Source organism: Dendrobates tinctorius, unplaced genomic scaffold (genome assembly GCF_039654945.1).
Source record: "Dendrobates tinctorius isolate UK_male_01 unplaced genomic scaffold, ASM3965494v1 ptg000293l, whole genome shotgun sequence".
NCBI lineage: Eukaryota > Metazoa > Chordata > Amphibia > Anura > Dendrobatidae > Dendrobates > Dendrobates tinctorius.
Window position 1 is genome coordinate 26,622,387 of NW_027361960.1, and position 27,548 is coordinate 26,649,934.

Genomic DNA, 27,548 nt, shown 5'->3' on the forward strand with positions numbered 1-27,548 from the left:
CCTCATCTCTCCAGAAGACTTTGCAGCACATTAAAAAAACAATTGACCAAATTAAGCAAATCTTTACTACTCCTGTGTATAACAGACCACTGCAGCCCCCCATTATCTTCCTCCGCACCATCATTGAAGAAGAGCTTACTCATCTTCTCTCCAAATCCCACCTCAATACCTCTGCATTTGAACCCATCCCACCTTCTCCCCAATCTCACCGCCACACTTATCCTGGCCTAAACCTATCTCTTCAATCTATCATTAACTTCTGGTACCTTCCCTTCTGTCTTCAAACATGCCCCAATCATACCTATCCAGAAGAAACCATCCCTTGACCTGACCTCTATATCCAGCTATTATCCCATACTGCTGCTCCCGCTCTCCTCCAAACTCACAAACAGCATGTCCATGCTGAAATTTGCTCTCACTTTTCATCTAACTCACTCTTCAACAACCTACAATCCGGCTTCCTTCCCAACCACTCCACTAAAACTGTCCTAACCAAAAACACTAATGACTTTACTGCCAAAAGTTAATGGACAATTCTCTATACTCCCCTTTTAGACCTATTCTCTGCCTTCGACACAGTCGACCACTCTCTCCTACTACTCTCTTCCATTGTTGTCAAAGACCTTGCCCCTCCAGGATCTCCTCAAACCTCACTAACCTCACATTTAGCATTTCTCATTCCCATATGACCTCCTCATCCCACCCTCTCTCTGTTGGTGTCCCCTAAAGGATCTATCTTGGGACCCTTACTCTTTTCCATCGATACCTTTGGCCTGGGGCAATTGATGAAGTACCACTGCTTCCAGTACCACCTATATGCAGATTTACGTTTCTGACCCAAACATCACTACTCTGCTGTCCAGAATCCCACAATGTGTTTCAGCTATAGCCTCCTCCTTCTCATCATGCTTTCTAAAGCTCAATGTGGACAAGTCATAACTCATCATCTTTTTGCCATCTCATTTAACTCCCTTACCCAATCTATTACAAAAAATGCCATCACGCGCTCCCTCAACTCTGCCCTGTCCTTCAAACCTCAAATCCAAGCTCAAAAATATCTCAAAACTCAGTCCTTTCCTCAACCCTGAATCTACCTAAAATGAGAGTGCATGCTCTCATCATCTCTCGTCTTGACTACTTCAATATCCTTCTCTGTAGTCTCCCTCCTTACAGTCTCGCACCTCTCCAGTGCACCCTCTGCAAATCCCTTCATTGGCTCCCAATTCCGCAATTTATCCTGTTCAGTTTAAAAATTTTGACCTACCAAGCCGTCCATAATCCGTCTCCTCAATATATCTCCTAACTAATCTCCCGATACGTACTGTCACTACTCTGTTGCCGGATGTCCCGGGACCATGGGCTCCTTCACTGTCCCTAACGCTAGGGGCGCACTAGCTCCCCTATTACCTGGATTACTTCTGATGGTGAATATGTCGGGGCCACGTACCTTGCCTTAGCTGCTGAATCTGCCCTCAGTCTATACCCCTCCCCAACCCCGGGAAGAGTGGAGTAATAGTGAACCTTAGTACACCAACCAGACTAAGAAGGTAATACAAAGAGGGGATCTCAGATTCTAAAAATCCACAGTGTCCAGTATCAAACTTGCAAGACTTCCAAATTTTATAATGTTGAATAAAGATTGTGAAATGGAAATACAATATATATACTGTATAACAGAGGAATGCACCGGGGAGTGAAGGATGGGGTTAAACCAAAGTAAGAGAAGAAAGGGAATTATCACACACTCAAAACCTATCATCAGTCACAGACAAATCCACAAACCGCCTTCTCCACTAACCATAACCAACAACCTCCAGTCATGTAGAATAAACTATCTCTAGCAAGGGTCTAGTTTATATATGAGCTGGGAGGGGCTAACATTGCACAGCTGAGAGCCTAAATTCTCCAGGAGCTCTCAACAGAGCATATAACACCTTCACTGCCAAAAGAAATGTACACCATTTAATAAGGTGAAGTGCTACTAATCAGCGCAGGAGTAGGAGAAATCACATGCTGAGGTCGTCTGGCTCCTCTCGGTTGCGGTAAACCCGTGACATCAGCCCTCCAAAGAAATGCTTCTCCACACCATAACTGGACCCACTGCCAAATCAGTCATGGTGGAGGATATTGTAGGCAGCAGAATGTTCTCCATGGCATCTCCAGACTTTGTCACGTCTGTCACATGTGCCCAGTGTGAACCTGATATCATCCATGAAGAGTACAGCACCAATGTTGATTCTGACAATCTTGGTGTTCTCTGGCAAATGTCAATCACTCCGTATGGTGTTGGGCAGTAAAGACAACACCCACTTGTGGATGTTGGGCCCTCATACCACCCTCATGGAGTCTGTTTCTGACAGTTTGAGCAGACACATGGATGTTAGCGGCCTGCTGGAGGTCATTTTGCAGGGCTCTGGCACTGCTCCTCCTGTTCCTCCTTACTGGGTGTCATGGGTGTGTCAGATACAACAGACTGCTGCCCTGCATCTGGCTGCAGAAAGTCTCAGCGTTTGGCATTACAGACGCCTCCTTAATCCTTATGACTCTTGGTCCCAGCATCAACCTCCCTCCGACTCTAGTTGACACACCTGGACCTGGGTGTTTATAAATGAGATCATGAAACTTGACAGGGTTTCCTCCGATGTGGTGTCAGATCGGGGAATCCAGTTTGTTTCCAAGTTCTGGAGGGCGTTCTGAGAACATGGGATGCAGCTGTACTTTTCCTCTGCCCTCCATCCCCAGTCGAATGGACAGATCGAGAGCGTTAATCAGAATTTGGAGACTTACCTCGGGTATTTTGTTTCCTAAAATCTGGAGGATTGGGCATCCTACTTACTGCTGGCATAATTTGCTATAAATAATCGTCAAGAGTCTACCGGCAGGTCACATTTTTTGGTGACTATGGTTACCATCCACAGTATGATACTTTTAGCGGGGAAGGGGCTTCAGGAGTTCCTGAAGAGAAACGCTTTTCTTCATCGCTCTCCTCAGTGTGGCTGGAGGTTCTGAGTAATTTGCCGATTATAGGAGACCGGTACAAACGTATGATTGACAGAAAGCGAATGCCAGGACTGGACCTGAATGTGAATGATTTTGTGTGGTTGTCAACCAGGAATATCTATTTGAAGGTTCCTTCCTGGAAGTTGTGATCTAGATTTATTTTATAAAATAACCGCAGTCATTAACACAACAGTGTTACATCTTGAGCTACCTCAGGCCCTTAGGATCCACAATATCTTTCACAAGTCTCTGCTCTAGAAATATGTGGAACATCCTGAATCCTCACCCCTACCGCCTCCCCAAATAATGGTTGATGGTAATTTGGAGTTTCAGATTTCAATGATTGTAGATTCTTGTCTCCAACATTGTTCCCTACAGCACTTGAGGCACTGGAAGGGTTATGGTCCATAGGAAAGGATGTTGGTTTCAGCAACAGAGGTGAATTCCCTCAGGTTGGTTCATTCATTCCACACCTCTTATCCTGAGAAACTTGGTCCTGGGTGTCCGGAGGCCACTCGTACAAGGGGGGGTACTGTCACAGGTGTGTCAGATGCAACAGACTGTCACTCTGCATCTGGCTGCAGAATGTCTCTGTGTTTGCATTACAGACGCCTCCTTAATCCTTATGACTCTTGGACCCAGCGGCAACCTCCCTCCGGCTCTAGTTGGTAGACCTGGTTGTTTGTAAATCCCCAGTATGCTGCAGAGAGTCACTGGTGATATTCACATTTTTCCCTTGTGAAAGCTTGGAGCTATAGCAGTCGGCTAACTTTCTCTCTGGAGCTGTTTGAGGACATTTGGTGTTACCTCTCTGAGTCTGCTAAGCTAAGCTTGTCTGTCTACTTTTTTGTCTTTAGTTTACAGTGGGGAATTACCAGTGCTCATCCCACCCCCTCCCTATCCAGGGCTTATCTCTAGGGAGATACAGGGCTTAGGTTTCCTGCTCAGTGATTGGTGAAGAACCAATTTAGGGATGGCAGGGCAGGTAGGGTGTTATTAGATCTGTCTCCAATCACCTTTTCCCTAGTGCCTGGACTTTCGTCTCCTTATCCCTTCATGTTGCACTTAGTCTTTCCCACACTGTGCGTGACATTGGGTTGTTGCCCTCCTACAGCCCCCTCCATGTCTCCTGGTGTACTGGCCTGTCTCATGTTATCTGCTCCATGATTTGGACACTGTGCTGACAGACACAGCTACCCTTCCTGTCACAGCTCGCATGGATGTGCCATCGTGGATAAGCTGCACTACCTGAGCAGTTTCTGTGGGTTGTACCTCTAGGGGTGAGAGCAAAGACAAAATGCAAAAGTGACCAAAACAACAGCCAAAAAATATGAGAACAGAGAAATGGTCTGTGGTCACCCCCTCCAGAACCACTCCTTTATAGGGGTTGTCATTCTAATTGCCTGTAATTTCTACCTGTCAGTGTTGTTTCATAACTGGCCAGGTTGATTTCACAGAAGTGTGATTGACTTGGAGTTATACTGTGTTATTTAAGCATTTCCTTTATTTTTTTGAGTGGTATATAGATACGTATATATATTTATATATATACCTAACTGTTATGAATGGGTCACCGAGGAGAAAAAAAAGCAAAACAAGCTAAGCCCCAGAAAACCAGAGAGGTTGGTAACTATGCAGATTGCAGAATCCTGATCTTACCACACAACTAGCAGTAGCCGTGGAGCGTGCCTACGATGCTCCTAGACGCCCCGTCATGGCCGGAGAACTACATGAGCCTAAAGAAAGAAAAGGGAAAACTAACTGCCCCAGAGCAGACCCCAAAGGAATAGATAGCCTCCACACATGTATTGACGGTGAAACAAGATGAAGGTACAAACACAGGCAGGAAAATAGGCTGAGCAAATGATGGGGCCCAAACTAACTAGACAGGAAAGGAATGGAAAGATACTGTCTGCAACCTGCAAAAAACCCTACAAAAATAATGTCCAACACTTCTGATAGCAAAATTAACCCTGAAGTCACTAGACTTCTCCCACTATATCAGCACTCTGAAATATTCTGAGACAGAGCAAAAAGAGACCGAACTAGTAAGGGACAAAAAGCCAATTGGCAACATACTGATAAATAAGAGTAGAAATTCAGCTCAGCCCCCAGCTGGGGCTGGCTGACCACACCAAAAAACTGAATAGACCAACAAAATCAAGTGTGAACATTAGCAGAAAAACTTAGCTTTAGATGACTGGAACAGAGCTGAAAACCAAGAGCTGACAAGCCAGAAGGAATCACCAGCAACTGAGTAGGGCGTCGGCTGTCTTAAATCCAATCTGAGAATCCAGAGATCCAATCATCATCCCCATCCTCAGGTGGCAGATCTCCACCGATCAAACCAGCCGCACCACCTCCCGACACCACCAGAGGGAGTTCAGAAGGGGAACCAGAGAATGAGCTCACAACACCTAACGCTGGATGCGTCCTTTGGTCTGAAGAAGGTATAGGCACATGGACATATCCAGAACTATTAGACCAGGAGGAGGACGAGGCTGGAGGAGGAGTGTGGCACCAGAGATTTAGGGGCTGACTGCATACCGTGATCTCCAGCGCCATGAGGACATACTGCGATCTCTGGTGAGGCTAGAGGAAGAGCGTGGTGCCGGAGTCAGCGCCTGCACATAGCACGATCTCCGGTGCCATGTTATTGAAGACAAATTTGCACACAGTGCCTTCAACAAAATGGCACTGGAGAGCGCGATATCTACACGCGCTGACTCCGGTGCCATTTTATTTAAATATTTAACGCAGACAACATGCTGCAGGGGAGCGGGGAAAGGTGAGTAGGAGTGAGGGTTTTTGTATGTATGTATGAAACAACAGCAGTATAGACAAGATGAGGAGCATATAACACGATGGGGACCAGGATGGGGTAGCAGATACCAGGACGGTAGACCAGGATGGGGGAGCATATAACAGAATGGGGGACCAGGATGGTGGAGCATATAATAGGATAAAGCACCAAGATGGGGGAGCATATAATAGGATGGAGGACCAAAATGGGGGAGCATATATATGGGTTTACTCTGCAGCTAACAGCGTTATTATGCTGCCCGGCGCCTGCAAGCAGCCAAATGCAGTGGGGAGAAATTAACTTTATTCTCCCCGGGCAGCATAATAATGGTATTAACCTGCAGATTAACCCCATATCTGCAGGTTAATAGTGTTATTTCTAATGACAGGTTCCCAAATGGCACCAGAGTAAGAGCGTGCGCCTACCGCCATATCCGGCGTCATTTTTTTAAGACACTGTGTCTGCAAATTCACATATACAGTGTTTTCAATAAAATGGTGCCGGAGATCGTGGTATGCACACACTCTAACTCCGGTGCCATTTTATTGAAGTACTGTTACAGCATTACTGTATAGCAGTGTGTATGCACCACAAATCGCCATTATCTCTATGGCCGGTGCGTGTGCACTGCTATGTTGACGTTGAGGTGCATTACATCAATAAATTGGTGCCTGAGTCAGCATGTGCACTTACCGTGATCTCCGATGTCATTTTATTGAAAACACTGTATATTTATTTATTTATTTTACTCATTTATAAAGCGCCATTAATTCTACAGCGCTTTCCAGACATTATTATGCAAATTCGCAGATACACTGTCTTAAAAAAAATTGAGCCGGAAATATACCAATAAAAATGCTCGCCACCAGGGCGTAGAACAGGCTCAATATCTACAATATAAATGCAAATTGTTTTCAGTTTCAAATATACCATGAATATACTATATGAAGCCTATGTCTGCAATAGCTTAGCCAAAAGTAAACAGAAAATATAAAAATAAAATACATCTCCTTAGAGTAAGTTGAACTAATATGACAAAATTATGATCATAATAGTAATAAATGTTAACAGTGAAATCCTTATATACAGTATACTTTTTTCACTCTTCTCTGTCTTCACTTTCAGAGTATCATCTAATGGGAAATATATAAATTTTTATGCGATCCATTGGGGTGGGCTAAAGTTCCCTTGTTGTCATTCACTTCTCCACATCTCTGTATCAGAGTGTATTCGGTTTATGTTGTCTGGTGCACTTATTCTCACATTAAAATCATTTTTATCTCACAATATTTATCACTATTTTTTATATGCATCATAATATATTTTATTCTCACCCCCTCTCACTTTGTCCTTTTCACTATATTTCACTATATTGTCTTTGCTGTTGGCACTTAATTTGCTCTATTTTGAGGTGAATTTATATGATTACCGTAACATACTTTTATTGTGAATTTTTGATGCATTTCATACGTCTCATATAAGATTATTATGTGTATACATCAATATGGATTGAACTAATGCAACTTTATTGCCTAAGTTACTGCCACTTTTTTATATGACACTCCATGTGCCCCTTTTTGACGCTATTACCTGTGCCCTCCCCTATGGAACACATAAGTGCATGATTTTACTGTGATGTGCGTTCCCAGCTTGAAGAACACAAACACACCGACTTTGCATGCTGTCAGTCATGTATTCTCTTAGTATTATCACATGTGTGCTCTAGCAAGAAATGAACAAATACGCCGGCCCTGCACATTATCATGTGTCCTCTTAATATTTATATTGTCGTATGTGTACAGCGCCGCCATCTGGGCATTACGACCATTACTGGTATATGGGGTCTGGTGAGCTGAAGCAAAGAGGGGGGCAGGGACTGTTTGAGACATGCCGTGTAGCCTGCGCTGAGGCAGCACAGCCGAGCCACTGTATAAACTGCATAGCAGACTGCATGGCACTCTTGGGCCCGGGCTTATTAATTTACTTTGCTTTATTAAGCCCTGGGGCCCCAGTCACTCACAGCTACAGCTATTTACATTTTATGGTCGCAACAGTGGGCGACGGCCGTGTCTGACATCAGTCTGTTCCTAAACTACCGGCAGTGAGATCCCCCTGAAATGAACAGAGCAGCTGGTCAGACATGCCTGCAGCTGCTCAATTCATTTTACTGAGAGTTCCGAAATTTGCTGGAGCTCCCATTAAAATGAATAAAGTGGCCGCACGCACATCTGACCAGGCGCTCTGATCATTTCAGGGTGCATTTGTGTATTTTTTTTGTAGTAGTTTCTCCATACTCCTATTTCAATAGCCATGATATTTTTGCCATTGATGTAGCTGTATGGGCCTTGTTTAATGCCAGACAAGTTGTAGTTTTTGGTGCCACCATTTTGGAGTACACATAAATTACAGATTAGTCTATTAGTCTAACTCTTTCTGAGATTGTTGGGAGGTTGTTGGGAAAAACAGCAATACCGCCACTGATTTTTCAAGTTATAAATTGCAACGTTACTTTATTCTCTAGGTCAGTAGGATTATAGTGATAACAAATATTTTTTTTACTTTATGCTACTTATGCCCCTCTTCAAAAATCAGTATTTGTCTTTTCATTGATTTGGGTGGGGCAAAAAATGGCAATTCTGGCAGTGATTTTGCTGATGCTGTTTTTAATTTTACATGTCAGTATCTATATAAAAAAAATTACATAAAACCATGGAGTTTTCTCACTGGTTTTCGTACATTTAATAATTGCCGCCACTTCTTGTTCTGTACAAATCAGTTTGCTGCACTTATCTGATATTATTACAGATAGGATTAAAATGAGAGATATCAGCATTGTGTATAAATACTCAATTACCGAAAAACACGGAGTCAAAAAATCTATCTAAGAATATCGTCATTTTATTCAAAAGATTACAAGACAGGTAATCAAAAAAATGTAACTATAAGTAAACAAAGTCAATAGAAAAGCTTAGGTGATGCAACACTAGCTTTTCCAAAAATTCAGTATAGGGGGTAAGGGATATAAGCCAAGGAAAAAAAAAAATATATATATATATATTGTAGGGATTCGACTCGCTCAGGTGCAGCAGGAGACAATCATGAGACAGGTTCTTCCAAAGTTCATGAGGTTTATTTGTGTCATTAACCATAAAGCAGCATATCACCAAAAATAGCCTCTGGCTTAGGCAAAAAGAACACAAACGTCCGTGGCTTCCGACTCAGACCGGGAGTCTCAGCACATATGGGAGGCTTAGTCCTCCTCACCTACAACTGCCTGGTTCAGGAGCAGGCTACATTATAAGGGTGTATCCACACCCACGAACCCAGCAGCTGACTGGTCATGTGACCTCACCACATGTCCTTGCAAAACATTAGTAATATAGCAATATCTATCATGCCTTACATTACGGAGACAAGCCATCTCTGAGGCACATATCTCACATCGATTATACAACCCTTAGCCACGCCACAATATATATATATATATTTAAGAAAGATAATCATAGTAAAGTGCCGGTGCCTAAATATTGCATTATACCTTTGCTAAATGCATCATGTCTCTCAATTGGAGCTACTACTGCAGTTTGGAGTATCTCAGTGGAGAAAAAAACCACACTGTTCCAAGGTAATTTCCCATATAAATTTTAAACAAGCTCAAAGATGCATAAAAACAAAGGATAAAGTGGTCATTCTAGGCTCTTACCCATTTTTCCCACCTAGATAGGTTAGTCACCAGTCCAGATGCGTGTTTAGCTTGGGCTTCCTCAAGGGTCTGGTGAGGAAGTGGTGTAGAAGAGATCTTCCAAGAGAGGGCGGTGGGACTGTGGAAGGATCGAGGGGTGGAGGGGGAGCTGAAATAGAGGCGGAGATGGGGCGGAATCAAGGGGGCCTGAAAAGTTTGCCAGTATGGGGCCCTGAAATTTCTAGAGGCAGCCCTGTATGTATACTCATGGTTGAAGCCCATTAACACTATGGAAACGCAAAATATGACTGCCCTGCATGCTCTCAGTCAAGTGTCCTCTTAATATTGTCACATGTGCATGCACTCCAGCTTGGAATGCATAAACTCGGCAGAAATTCCTTGAACTACTGCTTCCTCTTACTTCATGCAGTCTCAGGCTGGAACGCTTATCATGTGTTCCTGCTTGGGACACATCATATATCATCCCTCTGCACCTACTTACTGGGACCCCACTCCACCGCAGGCATTCCCCACCGGTAAGCTACCATAAAAGTGGACTATAAGACACACCACTTAAAAAAAAATCCTATTTTCCTCCCCAAAATTTGAGGTGTGTCTTATAGTTCGAAAAATACGGTAATTTCTACAGGTGGATTAAAAACATGCAAGGATAAATTGTGGATGTCCATATGAAATGGAGCAACAGGCTCGGAGCATGGAATGTAATGAACATTGATAATGCAGCTTCTGGGTGCGGATAATATAAAATGTAATCTAAAGCCTTTATCAATTATTTTAAGTTAAAATAACAAAGTTGCACATATCAATAGGAATTTCATAAAGAAGACTGAAGAAATATGTTAATTCCACCCCCATGTGAGTCAATTTAATATATTACTGCTGTAATGACATGTACATTTTACCTGCATTTGGTGTTAGATGAAATACCAAAGAAGAAATAAGATTTCCCCAAACACGGCAAGTTTGGCAAATTAAAAAGAATATCCCGAAATACTGGTTTACAACATCTTTGGATAATTTTCCACAGGTTTCTGCATATTTGCTTCCAGTTATTGTTATATAAGTACTTTTGCCTGCCCACAGGGGTCCACCTCCTAGGCCAACAAGTATAGCGGAAATAATAAGTGTAGGCCTAAAAGAGAACATATACACTTTCAAATTAGTTGTTTAGCGTCATATTATCATCTTTCTTATCACCCTTCTGAAATGTTCATGACAAAATTATCACTGTATGAAGAATCAACTAGTAAGACGTTCTACTAGGAAATAAGAAGAACCTACAGTGCTGTGCAAATTAATTGGGACAAAGCATTTTTTTAAGTAAAATCGTAAGTTGGTTACCAATCAGTTAGTCAAACCAGTTTAACTGCTTTGAACAGGTGTGAGTGCCTGTTCAAAGCAGTTAAATCTGGTTTGAATCACTGACTGGTAACCAACTTACGATTTTACTTAAAAAAATGCTTTGTCCCAATTAATTTGCACAGCACTGTATACTGGACCTATGTGAACACATGTTTATGCCATATGTCGTAATACTCAGGCCAGGTGTTTCACTGTGTACTTAGCTGCGATGTGTAGGACAACATAGCATAGGGTGTCTTGTCTCTCAGGCAGTGCAAGTTCAAAAGGCAGCAAGTGTGGCTAATTACCTGAGTGGTCAGCGGCTGTGGAGTGGTGAGTGGGGGATGTTTTGACTAAATAGGTCACTCTTTGAGCTGTCCTGGTATAGAGTTGGGTTTGACCTACTAAAGTGAATTGTTAAGGCTGATTCCAGTCAAGGGCATGTGTATCAGATGCAAAGAAGGCTAAATAGATTGCTGCTATCTATTGCCCTGTATTAAAGGGAATCTGTCACCCTATTTTTCTAGTATCAGCTGCCGGCACCACCATCAGGGGCTTATCTACAGCATTCTGTAATGCTGTAGATAAGCCCCCAATGTAACCTGAAAGATAAGATAAATGAGTTATATTATACTCACCTGGAGGGGGGGTGGTACGGTCTTGGTCCGATGGGTGTTGCGGTCTGGCACCAGCCATCTTCTAACGGTGATGTCCTCTTCTTTGCTGCCTGTCGTGGCTCCTGCGCAGGTGCACTGCTCTGCCCTCAACAGGCAGAGCACTGCGCCTGCACAGGAGCCACGACAGGCAGCAAAGAAGAGGACATCACCATTAGAAGATGGGAGGCGCCGGGCCGCGACACCCATCGGACCAAAACGGACCGCCCCCCGGTGAGTATAATCTAACTCATTTTTCTTATCTTTCAGGTAACATCGGGGGCTTATCTACAGCATTATAGAATGCTGTAGATAAGCCCCTGATGGCGATGCCGGCAGCTGATATTCGAAAAATGGGGTGACAGATTCCCTTTAAGAAGGTGTTGTCAGTACCAAAATGTCAATGGTGGGATAACCTCGACTTAGCTTCTGCTACCTGTGGTTAAAAGTGTATGATTTTGTGCCAGAGAGGACTCACTACAAATCCTGTACTTAAAGTTTACAAAGTTGTCTGTTGTCAGCAAACTTGGTGTTGTGCTTCTTTGTGACAACTAGAAGTACATCTGCACCTTGGAAGGACTTAGCAGTCATACCAGAATATCATTAAAATATACTTCTATTTTGTGTAAAGGATAAAAGTTAGGACACATATCAGCTTGGCCTAGATATTCTGTTTTTAAATACACGCAGATTCTCTCACATTTTCATTATTCTTTGATTTGACTAATATACAGGTGCATCTCACAAAATTAGAATATCATTAAATAGCATTAAAAAGTTAATTTATTTCAGCTCTTCATTACAAAAAGTGAAACTCATATATTATATAGCGTCATTACAAACAGAGTGATCTATTCCAAGTTTTTATTTCTGTTAATGTTGATGATTATGGCTTACAGTCAATGAAAACCCAAAAGTCATTATCTCAGTAATATAGAATACTTTATAACACCAGCTTGAAAAATTATTTTAAAATCCAAAATATTGGCCTACTGAAATGTATGTTCAGTAAATGCACTCAATACTTGGTCGGGGCTCCCTTGGCAACAATTACTGCATTAATGCGGTGCGTCACTCTGTTAATGCCTAATGATATATGAGTTTCACTTTTTTGGATTGAAGAACTGAAATAAATTAACTTTTTGATGATATTCTAATTTTGTGAGATGTACCTTCTGGCTTTCCATTTTTCCTCCCCAAATTTAGAATAGTTTATAGCTGGGTAGTGTTGCCTAGTCTGTCACTCTAACTCCCTTTGTATTGTTTTTAGCCTACTGTACTACTCAAAAAAAAAAGTAAAGAAATTTTACAAAGAAAAATTACCAGCTGGGGTAGAAGTTGCAAAGACTGTAGGAAATGAAGCAAAACATTGATGCTACAATCGTCCATTTGCATCCAATTTTCTTTATCAGTAGAGGAGGTAGCAATAGGGAAGAAAGACTAAGGGACACATACATTACACTTAGTGATGCAACACCAAGTCCTTCTATATTATTGAGACTGCTCTGTAACAGAAGAGAAATTCATTACATATAGCAAGAAAATACAAATTATATGTTAGTTTACTGAAAAATTCTAGATTTTTATACATTTGCAGTAAAAGTGTAGGGGACACTGAACTCTATAGATTTCAGTAGGTTATTACAACATATCAGACAAAATGCATATAAAATATGAATAAAAATGACTGTAGAATGCAATGAAATTGGCTTTCATTTCTAAGAAAACTAAATGTAATTTTATGTACGTTCTTAATTACAACTTTAAAGGAAATGTGTCATCAGAAAATAGCCTATTGCTTGAATCAGATTTGTGTACAATATATATATATATAGAAAATATAAGAGAAATGGGATCCAGCAAAAACATGAAAGTTCACCAGAATTATAAAATCTTCTTCTTTATTTATCCATTAATTCATATAAAAAATAGATGAGGAACTCCAAACAATTGGTAACATTCCAGCAAGGGACTACATGTTTCAGCACTATGTGCCTTCTTCACGGTCCTATTTGAACTGAGCTCCAACACTGACAATATATCCTCCTTTGTGGAACATATTCAAATGACCCTTAATTAAAAGCAGTGAAACAAACCAATTAAAAACACCTGAGTAGATGGTTGAAACTCAGTTCAAAAATATTGCTAGAAAAATACTTATATTGAACATGTTTTATACATAGACCAATGAAATAAACATTTGGTAATAAATCAACAGTGATATGGAATAACTGCCACACAAAAAAATAATAATGAAAAAAATTATTGGACATATATGAAAAAAAAAATATAATGGAGTAAGTATAAGGTAGAGATATAATCTTAAAAGATTATATCTCTACCTTATACTTACTCCATTATATTTTTCCTTTTGAGAGTTATATTTGTGATTGTCTCTGATATTTAGATCGCGCCTACTACATGATGTATATATTTTTTTTTTCATATATAAAGTAAAGTAGGGATCGATTTGCAATCTCCATGCTTTTATCATGGTCAACTTTACGTGGTCTGTTCAAGAGTTGGAACTGCCAAAAATCTGTTCATCTTTGCACCGAAAGGAAAAACCAAAAATGTCGTTTATCAAAAGGCTCTTGAATGAGTTGAAAATAAAATACTATCAATACTTGGGTAATCGTTTAGTTAATTTGTGTTGCAAATCTGTAGTGTTGAATATATGATGTGAAATGTTTTTATGTGCAATATAATCATTATAATTTGTTATAACTAACCACAGTTGGTTACTATGCCCAGGCAACGCCGGGCTCTTCAGCTAGTATATATATATATATTGAATTTCCATTTCACAATCTTTATTCAACCTTAAAAAACTTGGAAGTCTTGCAAGTTTGATACTGGACACTGGATTTTTAGAATCTAAAATCCTGTAATTTTGGAAAATCCACAATGAACAGACTCTCACCCTATCTTTTCCATTGAAGCATCTAATTAACCTGTACAAAATTAATTGTGAAGGGAAGGGGAGCTCCCATATGTGACATCTCCTACAGTGATTGGTAGATCATGTGTTATGAGCTCTTTTATCAGTCAGACAAGAAGCATAAGTCTAAAGGTGCTTTCACATTACATCTAGGATGACATTGGCTGGACCCATCGGGGCATTTGTCCAAACACCCAGCAAAACGGGATCCGAATGTATGCACCTACGGAGACATAGACTGTAATGGAGATGGCAGAGCGAACATGCTCTGTAACGTGCATCATTTTCGGGAGTATACGCCTACTGGAAGGGGACACTCAGATGTAGTAGACGTACACTCCCGAAAATTATGCACGTCATAGTGCACATTAACTTTGCCGCCACCACTATAATTTATGCCCCGTTGTCGCATACATCCACATCCCATTTTTCTGGGGGTTTGGACGTATGCTCCAATGGGACCAGCTAACGTGACCCTAGACGCAATGTGAAAGCACCCTTAACCCCTTACCTACAATTGACGTAATATTCCGTCCATGTGACCATGGACCTAATTACCATGGACGGAATATTACGTCATCGCGATCAGCGGCGCCCACGTGGTGAGCGCCGCTGATCGCGGCCGAGTGTCAGCTAATTATCATAGCTGACACCCGGCACAATGTGTCAGGGGCGGTCACGGACCGCCCCCGACACGTTAACCCCTTGCACACCGCGATCAAACGCGATCGCGGTGTACCGGGGGTTAAAGGGAAGCATCGGCAGGGAGGGGGCTCCCTCCGTGCTTCCCTGAGCCCCCCCACGGCAGCGCAATGTGCAGCACTGCTGCGGGGGGCTCTTTCCCTGCAGGCCCCCGGATCCAAGATGGCGACGGGGGCCTGCAGGGAGCTGACTTCCTCACTGCCTGCAAAGCGCAGGCATGAGGAAGTCTGCAGCAGTGCCTGTGACAGATCGCTGATCTGTCACAGTGATCTGTGATGTGACAGATCAGCGATCTGTTACAGGACAGTGATGTCCCACCTGGGACAAGGTAATAAAGTAAAAAAAAAAAAAAAAAAAGTGTTAAAAATAATTAAAAAAAAATCGCTAAATAAATCAGTAAAAAAAAAAAAATTTTTCCCCAATAAATCCATTTTTTCAAAATAAAAAAAAACAAAAACAATAAAAGTACACATATTTGGTATCGCCGCGTCCGTAATGACCTGCCCTATAAAACTGTCCCATTAGTTAACCCCTTTAGCGAACCCCTTAAAAAATAAAAATAAAAAACGAAGCAAAAAATAATGATTTATTATCATACCACCGAACAAAAAGTGCAATAACGCGCGATCAAAAAGACGCATATAAATATGCATGGTACCGCTGAAAACATCATCTTGTCCCGCAAAAAACGATCCACCATACAGCATCATCCGCAAAAAAATAAAAAAGTTATAGCTCGCAGTATAAAGCGATACAAAAATAATTATTTTTTATATAAAATAGTTTTCATTGCAAAAAACCGACAAAACATAAAAAAACGACCTAAATGAGGTATCGCTGTAACCGTACTGACCCGAAGAATAAAAACGCGTTATCAATTTTACCGCACGCGGAACGGTGTAAACGCACCCCCCAAAAGAAATTCATGAAACGCTGGTTTTTGTTCATTCTGCGTCCCAAAAATCGGAATAAAAAGCGATCAAAAAATGTCACGTGCCCGAAAATGGTACCAATAAAAACGTCAACTCGTCCCGCAAAAAATAAGACCTCACATGACTCGGTGGGTCAAAATACGAAAAAATTATAGCTCACAATATGTGGTGATGCAAAAACTATTTTTACAATAAAAAGCGTCTTTTAGCGTGCGACAGCCGCCAAACATAAAAACCGCCATAAATCGTAAATCAAACCCCCCGTTATCACCCCCTTAGTTAGGGAAAAATAATAAAACTAAAAGAAAATGTATTTATTTCCATTTTCCCGCTAGGGTTAGGGTTAGGGTAGGGTTAGGGCTAGGGTTAGGGTTAGGGCTAGGGTTAGGGCTAGGGTTAGGGCTAGGGTTAGGGCTAGGGTTAGGGCTAGGGCTCAGATTAGGGTTAGGGGTGTGTTGAGGTTCGGGTTGGAGTTATAATTGGGGGTTTCCACTGTTTGGGCACATCAGGTGCTCTCCAAAGGCAACATGGTGTCTGATCTCAATTCCAGCCAATTCTGCGTTGAAAAAGTCAAATGGTGCTCCTTCCCTTCCAAGCTCTGCCATGTGCCCAAACAGTGTTTTACCCCCACATGTAGGGTATCAGCCTACTCAGGACAAATTACAAAACAACTTTTGGGGTCCAATTTCTCCTGTTACCCTTAGGAAAATAAAAAATTGGGGGCAAAAATATAATTTTGCGGAAAAAAATGTTTTTTTTATTTTCACGCCCAGGCGTTATAAACTTCTGTGAAGCACTTGGGGGTTCAAAGTGCTCTCCACACATCTAGATAAGCTCCGTGGGGGGTCTAGTTTCCAAAATGGGGTCACTTGTGGGGAGTTTCAATAGTTTAGGTACATCAGGGGCTCTCCAAACGCATATGACACCCGCATACCAATCCATCAAAGTCTGCATTCCAAAACGTCACTACTTCCCTTCCGAGCCCCGACGTGTGCCCATACAGTAGTTTTCTCCCACATATGAGGTATCAGCGTACTCAGGACAAATTGGACAACAACTTTTGGGGTCCAATTTCTCCTGTTACCCTTGGGAAAATAAAAAAAATGGGGACTAAAAGATGATGTTTGTTGAAAAAATACGATATTTTTATTTTCACGCCCGGTCGTTATAAACTTCTGTGAAGCACTGGGGGGTTCAAAGTGCTCACCACACATCTAGATAAGTTCATTAGGGGGTCTAGTTTCCAAAATGGGGTCACTTGTGGGGGGTTTCCACTGTTTAGGTACATCAGGGGCTCTCCAAACGCAACATGACACCCGCAGACCATTCCATCAAAGTCTGCATTCCAAAACGTCACTACTTCCCTTCCGAGCCCCGACGTGTGCCCATACAGTAGTTTTCTCCCACATATGAGGTATCAGCGTACTCAGGACAAATTGGACAACAACTTTTGGGGTCCAATTTTTCCTGTTACCCTTGGGAAAATAAAAAAATGGGGACTAAAAGATGATGTTTGTTGAAAAAATACGATATTTTTATTTTCACGCCCGGTCGTTATAAACTTCTGTGAAGCACTGGGGGGTTCAAAGTGCTCACCACACATCTAGATAAGTTCATTAGGGGGTCTAGTTTCCAAAATGGGGTCATTTGTGGGGGGTTTCCACTGTTTAGGTACATCAGGGGCTCTCCAAACGCAACATGACACCCGCAGACCATTCCATCAAAGTCTGCATTCCAAAACGTCACTACTTCCCTTCCGAGCCCCGACGTGTGCCCATACAGTAGTTTTCTCCCACATATGAGGTATCAGCGTACTCAGGACAAATTGGACAACAACTTTTGGGGTCCAATTTCTCCTGTTACCCTTGGGAAAATAAAAAAATGGGGACTAAAAGATCATGTTTGTGGAAAAAATACGATTTTTTTATTTTCACGCCCGGACGTTATAAACTTCTGTGAAGCACTGGGGGGTTCAAAGTGCTCACCACACATCTAGATAAGTTCATTAGGGGGTCTAGTTTCCAAAATGGGGTCACTTGTGGGGGGTTTCCACTGTTTAGGTACATCAGGGGCTCTCCAAACGCAACATGACACCCGCAGACCATTCCATCAAAGTCTGCATTCCAAAACGTCACTACTTCCCTTCCGAGCCCCGACGTGTGCCCATACAGTAGTTTTCTCCCACATATGAGGTATCAGCGTACTCAGGACAAATTGGACAACAACTTTTGGGGTCCAATTTCTCCTGTTACCCTTGGGAAAATAAAAAAATGGGGACTAAAAGATCATGTTTGTGGAAAAAATACGATTTTTTTATTTTCACGCCCGGACGTTATAAACTTCAGTGAAGCACTGGGGGGTTCAAAGTGCTCACCACACATCTAGATAAGTTCCTTGGGGGGTCTAGTTTCCAAAATGGTGTCATTTGTGGGGGGTTTCTACTGTTTTGGTACATCAGGGGCTTTCCTAACGCGACATGGTGTCCGATCTCAATTCCAGCCAAAAACGTCAAATGGCGCTGCTTCCCTTCCGAGCTCTGCCATACACCCAAATAGTGGTTTACCCCCACATGTGGGGTATCAGCGTACTCAGGATAAATTGCACAATATCTTTTATGGTCCTGTTACTTTTGGAAAAATAAGAATTGAGGGTGAAAAGATCATTTTTGTGGAAAAAATATGATTTTTTAATTGTACTGCTGTACGTTATAAACTTCTGTGAATCCCTTGGGGGTTCAAAGTTCTCACCACACATCTAGATAAGTTCCTTGGGGGTCTAGATTCCAAAATGGTGTCATTTGTGGGGGGTTTCCACTGTTTTGGTACATCAGGGGTTTTCCAATCGCGACATGGTGTCCGATCTCAATTCTAGCCAAAAACGTCAAATGGCGCTGCTTCCCTTCCGAGCTCTGCTATGCGCCCAAATAGTCATTTACACCCACATATGGGGTATCAGCGTACTCAGGACAAATTGCACAATAACTTTTAGGGTCCTGTTACCCTTGGAAAAATAAAAATTGGGGGTGAAAAGATCATTTTTGTGGAAAAAATATGATTTTTTAATTGTACCGCTTTACGTTATAAACTTCTGTGAAGCCCTTGTGGGTTCAAAGTTCTCACCACATATCTAGATAAGTTCCTTGGGGGGTCTAGTTTCCAAAATGGGGTCACTTGGGGGGGTTTCCACTGTTTAGGTACATCAGGGGCTCGCCAAACGTGACATGGCGTCCGATCTGAATTCCAGCCAATTTTGCATTGAAAAAGTCAAACGGCGCTCCTTCCATTCTGAGCTCTGCCATGCGCCGAAACAGTGGTTCCCCCCCACATATCAGGTATCAGCGTACTCAGGACAAATTGCACAATAAGTCTTGCAGTCCAATTTCTCCTGTTACCCTTGGTAAAATAAAGAAAATTGAACCTGAAGTATTTTTTTTGTGAAAAAAAGTTAAATGTTCATTTTTTTTTTAATATTCAAAAAATTCCTGTGACGCACCTAAAGGGTTAATAAACTTCTTGAATGTGGTTTTAAGCACCTTAAGGGGTGCAGTTTTTAGAATGATGTCACTTTTGGGCATTTTCTATCATATAGACCCCTCAAAGTGGCTTCAAATGTGAAATGGTCCCTAAAAATAAAATGGTGTTGCAAAAATGAGAAATCGCTGGTCAATTTTTAACCCTTATAACTTCCTGACAAAAAAAAATTTTGGTTCCAAAACTGTGCTGATGTAAAGTAAACATGTGGGAAATGTTATGTATTAAGTTTTTTGTGTGCCGTATCGCTGTGATTTAAGGGCATAAAAATTCAAAGTTGGAAAATTGCGAAATTTTCAAAATTTTCGCCAAATTTCCGTTTTTTTCACAAATAAACGCAAGTTATTTGAATGCAATTTTACCACTAACATGAAGTACAATATGTCACGAGAAAACAATGTCAGAATCACCGGGATCCATGAAAGCGTTCCAGAGTTATGACCTCATAAAGGTACAGTGGTCAGAATTGTAAAAATTGGCCCGGTAGTTAACGTGCAAACCACCCTTGGTAGTGAAGGGGTTAAATAAGCCCCATTTGCATTTGTGAAAATTGCAATATTTCTAGTTAATTTTTTTAATAAAAATTCTATGGAAAGCATGTTGTTTAGCACATACATTGGCACGGTAGCAGAAACTACTATTGTATATGGGTTTCCCTCGACAAATGTTAAGAAACTTTCACTATGAACAGTATTTTACTACTGGTATGCGGTCAGTGAGTTATCTAGTGAATTGGTTTCACTGTTTCCTGTAAACCTTACCTAGTAATTAGAGCATGCACAATAGTTTGTCATCCATTATTTAACTCTGAAGGAAACAGATGAACATTAGAAGGGAAGAACCGAACACACCTTAGTGACACAGATTATTTCATTTTTCATGTAACACTTTTTTAATGACTAAATGTTCCAGTTAAATGCACTGCTTGTAGCATCCTACACACGTGATCATGAAGTATCCATTTATACTGATTCATCTGCAAATAAGATTTTATGGTAGGCATTTTGCCAGCGTCACAAAGGATGCTAAGGTATTATGATTACTGAGCACTAGTTGCATCATTCTGTATCAAAAAGAAGGTTGTTAGGAAATCATTATTACTAAATAGCACCATAATGTTTTCCACGCCTTTATGAATTAAATGAGCAAAGCTCCATTATTTGTAGAATAAAAGCATGAGCAAACTTCTTATAACCATTTAAGTCGGCACATCATCTAACTAGGCTTTAATACAAGTTATTGCTATCTTATGTTCCATTTTTTGCCACTTTCTTTGCAATGTGAATTGACTGACTTCTTTGACCCTGGCATGTCTGAATTTGTTCAAATGTTGCAATGCTATTTATTTTTTGCACATTGCAAATATTGTGGATAATAAGTTGATGATATATTTGTCACCTTTAATTTGTTGCGCTGGCATCAGCACAAATTTAGTTGGTAGTGTCTTATTTCAGAAGAGTTGGCATGGGATTGGTTGCTTGGCTGGCTGTTACAGTAAAATCCTGGCACTGTACAGCTACAGCAACTTCCAATTTTTGTGATGTGTAGTTATTGCTGCAAACCACTTGGACAATGGTGGTGAACCTATGGCACATGTGCCAGAGAGGGCACACAGAGCCCTTCCATTGTGCATGTATGCCATCTCCTCAGCAGTAGCGCCATTATCACTCTCCTCTGCATGAGCGCCATCTCCTCAGCCTGCTTGCCGTTGCATCAGGCCGTGGGCATGCTGAGAAGGGTGAGAGTGGAGGCGCTAGTGCTGAGGAGGTGGCATGTGTACCCACAGGTAGGACTGTGATATATGAAGAGACTGCAGCAGCTGGGAAATGGGCAGAGGTGAGTAGTTATTCTTTTTTTTTTTAATGTGGGGTCATTATACTGTATGGAGCCAAATGTGGGGCCATTATCCTGTAGGGAGCATCATGTGGGCCATTCTATTGTATAAAGCACTATGTGGGGGTTATTATCCTGTATGGAGCATCATGTGAAGTCATTATACTGTATAGAGCATATGTGGGGCCATTATACTGTATGTAGTATAATGTGGGGCCATTATACTGTAGGGAACACTATGTGGGGCCATTATACTATATGGAGCATCATGTGGGGCCATTATACTGTATGGAACACTATGTGAGGCCATTATACTATAGGGAGCATCATATGGGGTCATTAAACTGTATGGAGCATTATGTGGGACCATTATACTGTATGGAACACTAGTTGGGGCCATTGCATTATATGGAGCAGTATGCAGGACCATTATACTGTATGGAAAACTATGTGGGGCCATTATTCTGTATGGAGCACTATGTGAGGCTGTTATACTATCTGGAGCGTCATGAGGGGCCATTATACTGTATGGGGAATCATATGGGGCCATTAGACTGTATGGAGCACTATGTGGTGCCATTATATTGTATGGAGTATCACGTGAGGCTATTATACTATACTAGATGGAAGTCCGATGCTATCGCCTCGGGAGGGCGGTAATGTCACGATGGGGGCAGGCTTTGCAGCATTGAGAATTTCTCTCCCCCATGTACTCATCCACCTATCCACTCTCTCATTCCCCAGGTGCTGACTTCTCCCATCTGTGCTCTCTTCTTTGACCTGTCTACCCTATGTGCTATCCCCCTTGTCTGCTGTCTCTCTCCTTCCTGTGCTGTGCTCTCCCCTCATGTGCTGTCCTGTTTGAGCTGTCTCCCCCTGTCCTCTGTCTCTCTCATCCCTGTGTCTGATCGTGTACAGAACATACCACAGCTCCTGGGCAGGGGAGGAAGCAAAAGACAATACTGATATTACAGGAGGAGACTGCAGAGGATACATTTTGTGAGGTAAAATATTGTTTAAAAACAGTCAGTGAAATATTTTATCTCACAAAATGAATCTTCTGTTATCCCCTGCTGTAATGTCAGTATTGTTTTTTGCTTCCTCCCTTGCCCAGGAGATGTGGTATGCTCCGTACACGGTCAGACACAGGCAATTTTTAAAATGAACTTTCGTTCATGGGAAAACCCCTTTAATGTGACCGGCTTCCTCTGCCTGTAAACACGTCGCACATCTGTTGCCGGGATCAGCCGAATGATTCACTGCGCCTGTGCAGAATTCGGGCATGCGCAGTGCGACGGTTTTCCACTGGTGGTACCGTGCAAGAGGCTGCATGAGTGAGTAAGAGTGTGTGAGTGAGTGAGAGTGAGTGAGAATGTTTGAGTGAGTGAGAGTATGTGAGTGAGAGTGTGTGAGTGTGTATGAGTGAGTGAGTGTGTATGAGTGAGTGAGAGTGTGTGAGAGTGTGAGAGAGTGTGAGAGAGTATGTGTGTATGGCATATAGAGTGTGTGAGTGTGTGTGGTGCATATGGCATATAGAGTGTGTGTGAGTGTGTGTGTCTGTGAGTGTGTGTGGTGCATACGGCATATTGAGTGTCTGTGTGTGGTGCATACGGCGTATAGAGTGTGTGAGTGTGTGTGGTGTGTACGGCGTATAGAGTGTGTGACTGTGATTGTGAGTGTTTGTGGTGCATACGGCGTATAGAGTGGGTGTGTGTGTGAGAATGTGTGTGTGGTGCATACAGCGTATAGAGTGTGTGTGTGTGTGAGTGTGTGGTGCGTACGGCGTAGAGTGTGTGAGTGTGTGTGGTGCATACGGCATATAGAGTGTGTGTGAGTGTGTGTGTGTGGTGCATACGGCGTGTAGAGTGTGTGAGTGTGTGTGTGTGGTGCGTGCGGCGTATAGAGTGTGTGTGTGTGTGTGGTGCATACGGCGTATAGAGTGTGTGTGTGTGAGTGTGTGTGGTGCGTACTGCGTATAGAGTGTGTGCGTGTGTGTGGTACGTACGGCGTATAGAGTGTGTATGAGTGTGTGGTGCATACGGCGTATAGAGTGTGTGTGCGTGTGGTGCGTACGGCGTATAGAGTGTGATTGTGTGTGGTGCGTATGGTGTATAGAGTGTGTGAGTGTGTGTGTGTGTGGTGCGACGGTGTTCTGCTGTTGGCACTGCGCAATAGGTTGGTGCCACCAGCAGTTTCCATATTGAGACACCCATCACTAGGGTGTCTCAATATAGTGGTAGGTGAACTTCCTCTGCTTGGAATTCTGGGATATGGTGACGTCTAGACAGAACAGGAAATCAAAACATTACAAGGCAATTATATAAATAGATGGAGCATCATATGGGGCCATTATACTGTATGTAGCATCATATGGGGCCATTAGACTGTATGGAGCACTATGTGGGGCCATTATGTTGTATGGAGCATCATGTGGGACCATAATACTGTATGGATCATCATGTGATGCCATTATATTGTATGGAGCACTATGTGAGGCCATTATACTATATGGAGTATCATGTGGGGCCATTATACTGCATGGAGCACTATGTGAGGCCATTATACTGTATGGAGAACTATGTGGGAACATTGTACTGTATGGAGCACTATGTGAGGCCATTATACTATCTGGAGCATCATGTGAGCCATTATACTTTATAGAGCATCATGTAGGGCCATTATACTATATTTAGCATGATATGGGACAATTACACTGTATGGTGTACACTTTGTGAGGCCATTATAATGTATGGAGCTTCATGTAGGACCATTATACTGTATGGAGCACAATGTGGGGCCATTATACTGTATGGAACACTTTGTGGGGCCATTATACTGTATGGAGCACTATATGGGGGCCATTGTGCCATTATACTGTATAGAACAGTATGTGGAGCCATTATACTGTATGGAGCACTATGTGGAGTGATTATACTGTATGGAGTACTGTGTGGTGCCATTACACTGTATGGAGCACTAGGTGGGGCCTATTATACTGTAAGGAAGGCAATGCAGGGCCCTGTTATACTGTATGGAGCACTATGTGGGGCCCATTACACTACATGGAGGACTATGTTGGTCCTATTTCACTGTATGGAGGACTATGTGAGGCCAATTATACTGTATGGAGCACTATGTGAGGCCCATTACACTGTATGGAGGACTGTATTGGGCCATTATACTATATGGAGCACTATGTGGGGCCCATTACACTGTATGGAGGGCAAGGTGGGGCACATTACACTGTATGGAGGACTATGTGGGGCACATTACACTGTATAAAGAATGATGTGGGACCATTATACTGTATGGAGGAGTTTTTGTGGCCATTATACTGTATGGAGGGCTGTGTGGGGATTACAGTTAGGAATCATAATGTGATGAGGTTACCATTCTTTGTTGTGGGGATTGAGGAAGGTGGGTACATTAGGGACATCTTACTATGTGTGTGTGGAGGATACTGTGGAGGAATTTACTGCGGGAGTATCATACATCTGTTTTATTCAAGCTTTTTTCTATCATTTTTTACATATTTAAATAAGGCCATTGAGCCATATGCTTTTTACTGCTCTTACATAAAATATTATATTATTTCAATATAGTTCCAAAAGTTAATCGTTATATTTGATAAGGAGAAACGTCCTCAATTATAGACATTTTTTTAATAAATTTCAAGCTTGGCCCATGACTTTGTCCAAGCATTTTGGCCCTTTGAGTATTTAGATTGACATCCTTGGCTTAATGGGTTAGGCTACTTTCACACTTGCGTTTTTTTGCTGTGCGTTTTTTTGTGCACACAAACGCATGAAAAAAATGCATCATGCGTTTGTGTGCGTTTTTGCAGGTTTTGGTGCGCTTTTTTTTTAAAAATGCATGCTTTTTGTGCGCATTACAATGCGCATGTATGCGCACCCATAGACTTTAATGGGTGTTTTGCTGTAAAAAAAACGCATTGCGTGCGCATGCGTTTTTTGGGGGCAAGTCGGACGCACAAAAAATGCAACAGGATGCATTTTGTGCGCCCGAGCGCACACTGCAAAAAAACGCATGCGCATACAAACACGTACAAAAGCATTTGTATGCGCACCTATGCGCACCCATGTAAAAGATATGGTAAAAAATGCATGCGTTTTTTTGCGCTAAAAAAAGCGCAAAAAACCGCAAGTGTGAAACCAGCCTTATAATTGCAAGAAGATTGTAAAATCAAACAACTTTACAATTTTACTTTTGATTAAAAATCATCTCCATTCTAAAGAACAGACCTCCACTGCAATCGGTGAATAGTATCTTAGGCTTGGAGTGCAGTGCTTACAAGCTCTTTAGTATAGACTCTATAGCTAATGTATGAGGTGTTTTTCTAAACTAAAACCTCAGTATTCAGGTTAAATTGCACTAATGTGAGAATATATGCATGCAATGTACTGTGAATGTATTATTATTATTATAGCGCCATTTATTCCATGGCGCTTTGCATGTGAGGAGGGGAATACATAATAAAAAAAAAGTACAGCAATCTTAAACAATTCAAGTCAGGACTGGTACAGGAGGAGAGAGGATGGTGCCCGCGAGTGCTCACAATCTGCAAGGGATGGGTGAGGGTACAGTAGGCGAGGGTACATCGTGCAGAGGTTTGGTCGATCGGTGGTTACTGCAAGTGGTAGGCTTGTCGGAAGAGGTAGGTCTTCAGGTTCTTTTTGAATGTTTCCATGGTAGGCGAGAGTCTGATGTGTTGGGGTAGAGAGTTCCAGCGTAGGGGTGATGCGCTGGAGAAATCTTGTATGCGATTGTGAGAAGAGTAGATAAGAGGGGAGTAAAGAAGGAGATCTTGTGATGATTGGAGGTTGCATGCAGGTAAGTACGAGGAGACGAGGTCACAGATGTATGGAGGACACAGATTGCGGATGGCTTTGTATGTCATGGTTAGGGTTTTGAACTGGAGTCTTTGGGTAATGGGGAGCCAGTGCAGGGATTGACAGAGGGGAGAGGCCGGGGAATAGCGGGGGGGGCAGGTGGATTAGTCGAGAAGCAGAGTTTAGAATAGATTGGAGGGGTGCGAGAGTGTTAGAGGGGAGGCCACAGACCAAGAGGTTGCAGTAGTCAAGGCAGGAGATGATGAGGGCATGAACTAGGGTTTTTGCAGATTCTTGGTTTAGGAATGTACGAATCCAGGAAATATTTTTGAGTTGAAGTCGGCAGGAAGTGGAAAGGGCTTGGATATGTGGTTTGAAGGAGAGATCAGTGTCAAGGATTACCGTGAGGCAGCGAGCTTGTGGGACTGAGGAGAGTGGGCAGCCAATGTATTAAAATACTCACGTACCGTTGCTGTCTCCGATGTCCAGCATTGAGAGTCCTCAGTGGTTGATACCTTTTAATGGCTATCTACTATCTATCTACTGGCTAACACGGTACAAAGATATACATCTTTCCTGTATCCGATGTCCAGCATCTTTTTCTCCCTGCTTCTCAGTGATATCACCGTTCTTCAGACTCTCTAGGTCACTCTATTCTTTATGCGTGAGCCAGAAGTCTCTTTTAAAATGTCACTTCCAGGCCACGCAGAGCTCAGGATTAACCTGGAGAGCTGGTGAAGGGGTGAGAAGGGCAGGAGAATGTCGCTGGATCCCACAGAGAGCAGTGATAGATGAGTATATTAACACACTCACACTACATTTCATGCACATACACACATTTAATGGTAAAAAAAAATTGGGAATGTTTATTTAAGGTGTTTTGTGCACCCTTATGCTGCCAAGTGGCTGTTTTTTCCATGAGACCTCTCTCACCATTGTCAGCAGATGCTTGCCCAGAGTGAACTATGTCTGCAGAGAATACTCGTTCATGCGCTTACTGCGTGAAGAATCAGAATAGCGCACACATTTCTCTGAAAAGCAGCCTTAGCGGAGAGTACTGACAGCTGTATGCGCCACTCCAGGTCCTCACACAGTGAATGCACGAAAAAGCAGTGCTGTGAGTGAGAGCTGTAAATCAAGAGAGAGGGAAGCTGCCTAATGCAGATAATAGAGAGAGATGGTGCATACAGCCAGTTGGCCACACCAAGGGTGCACCAAGCACCAGAATTGGCATCTGAAAAAACATGTATTTCTTGGAAA

The 27,548-nt window shown here is 42.2% G+C and overlaps 1 protein-coding gene across 1 annotated transcript in view; it reads right to left on the reverse strand.

Moving 5' to 3' along the window:
* LOC141072933 (protein unc-93 homolog A-like) overlaps positions 1-27,548 on the reverse strand; it is a 91,022-nt gene that overhangs the window by 41,528 nt on the left and 21,946 nt on the right. Inside the window, exons 4-5 of the mRNA XM_073560205.1 lie at positions 12,824-13,005; positions 10,409-10,638 (exon numbers count right to left, since the gene is read on the reverse strand). Of these exons, the coding sequence (XP_073416306.1) occupies positions 10,409-10,638; positions 12,824-13,005 (412 nt within the window). The remainder of the gene's footprint in view (positions 1-10,408; positions 10,639-12,823; positions 13,006-27,548) is intronic.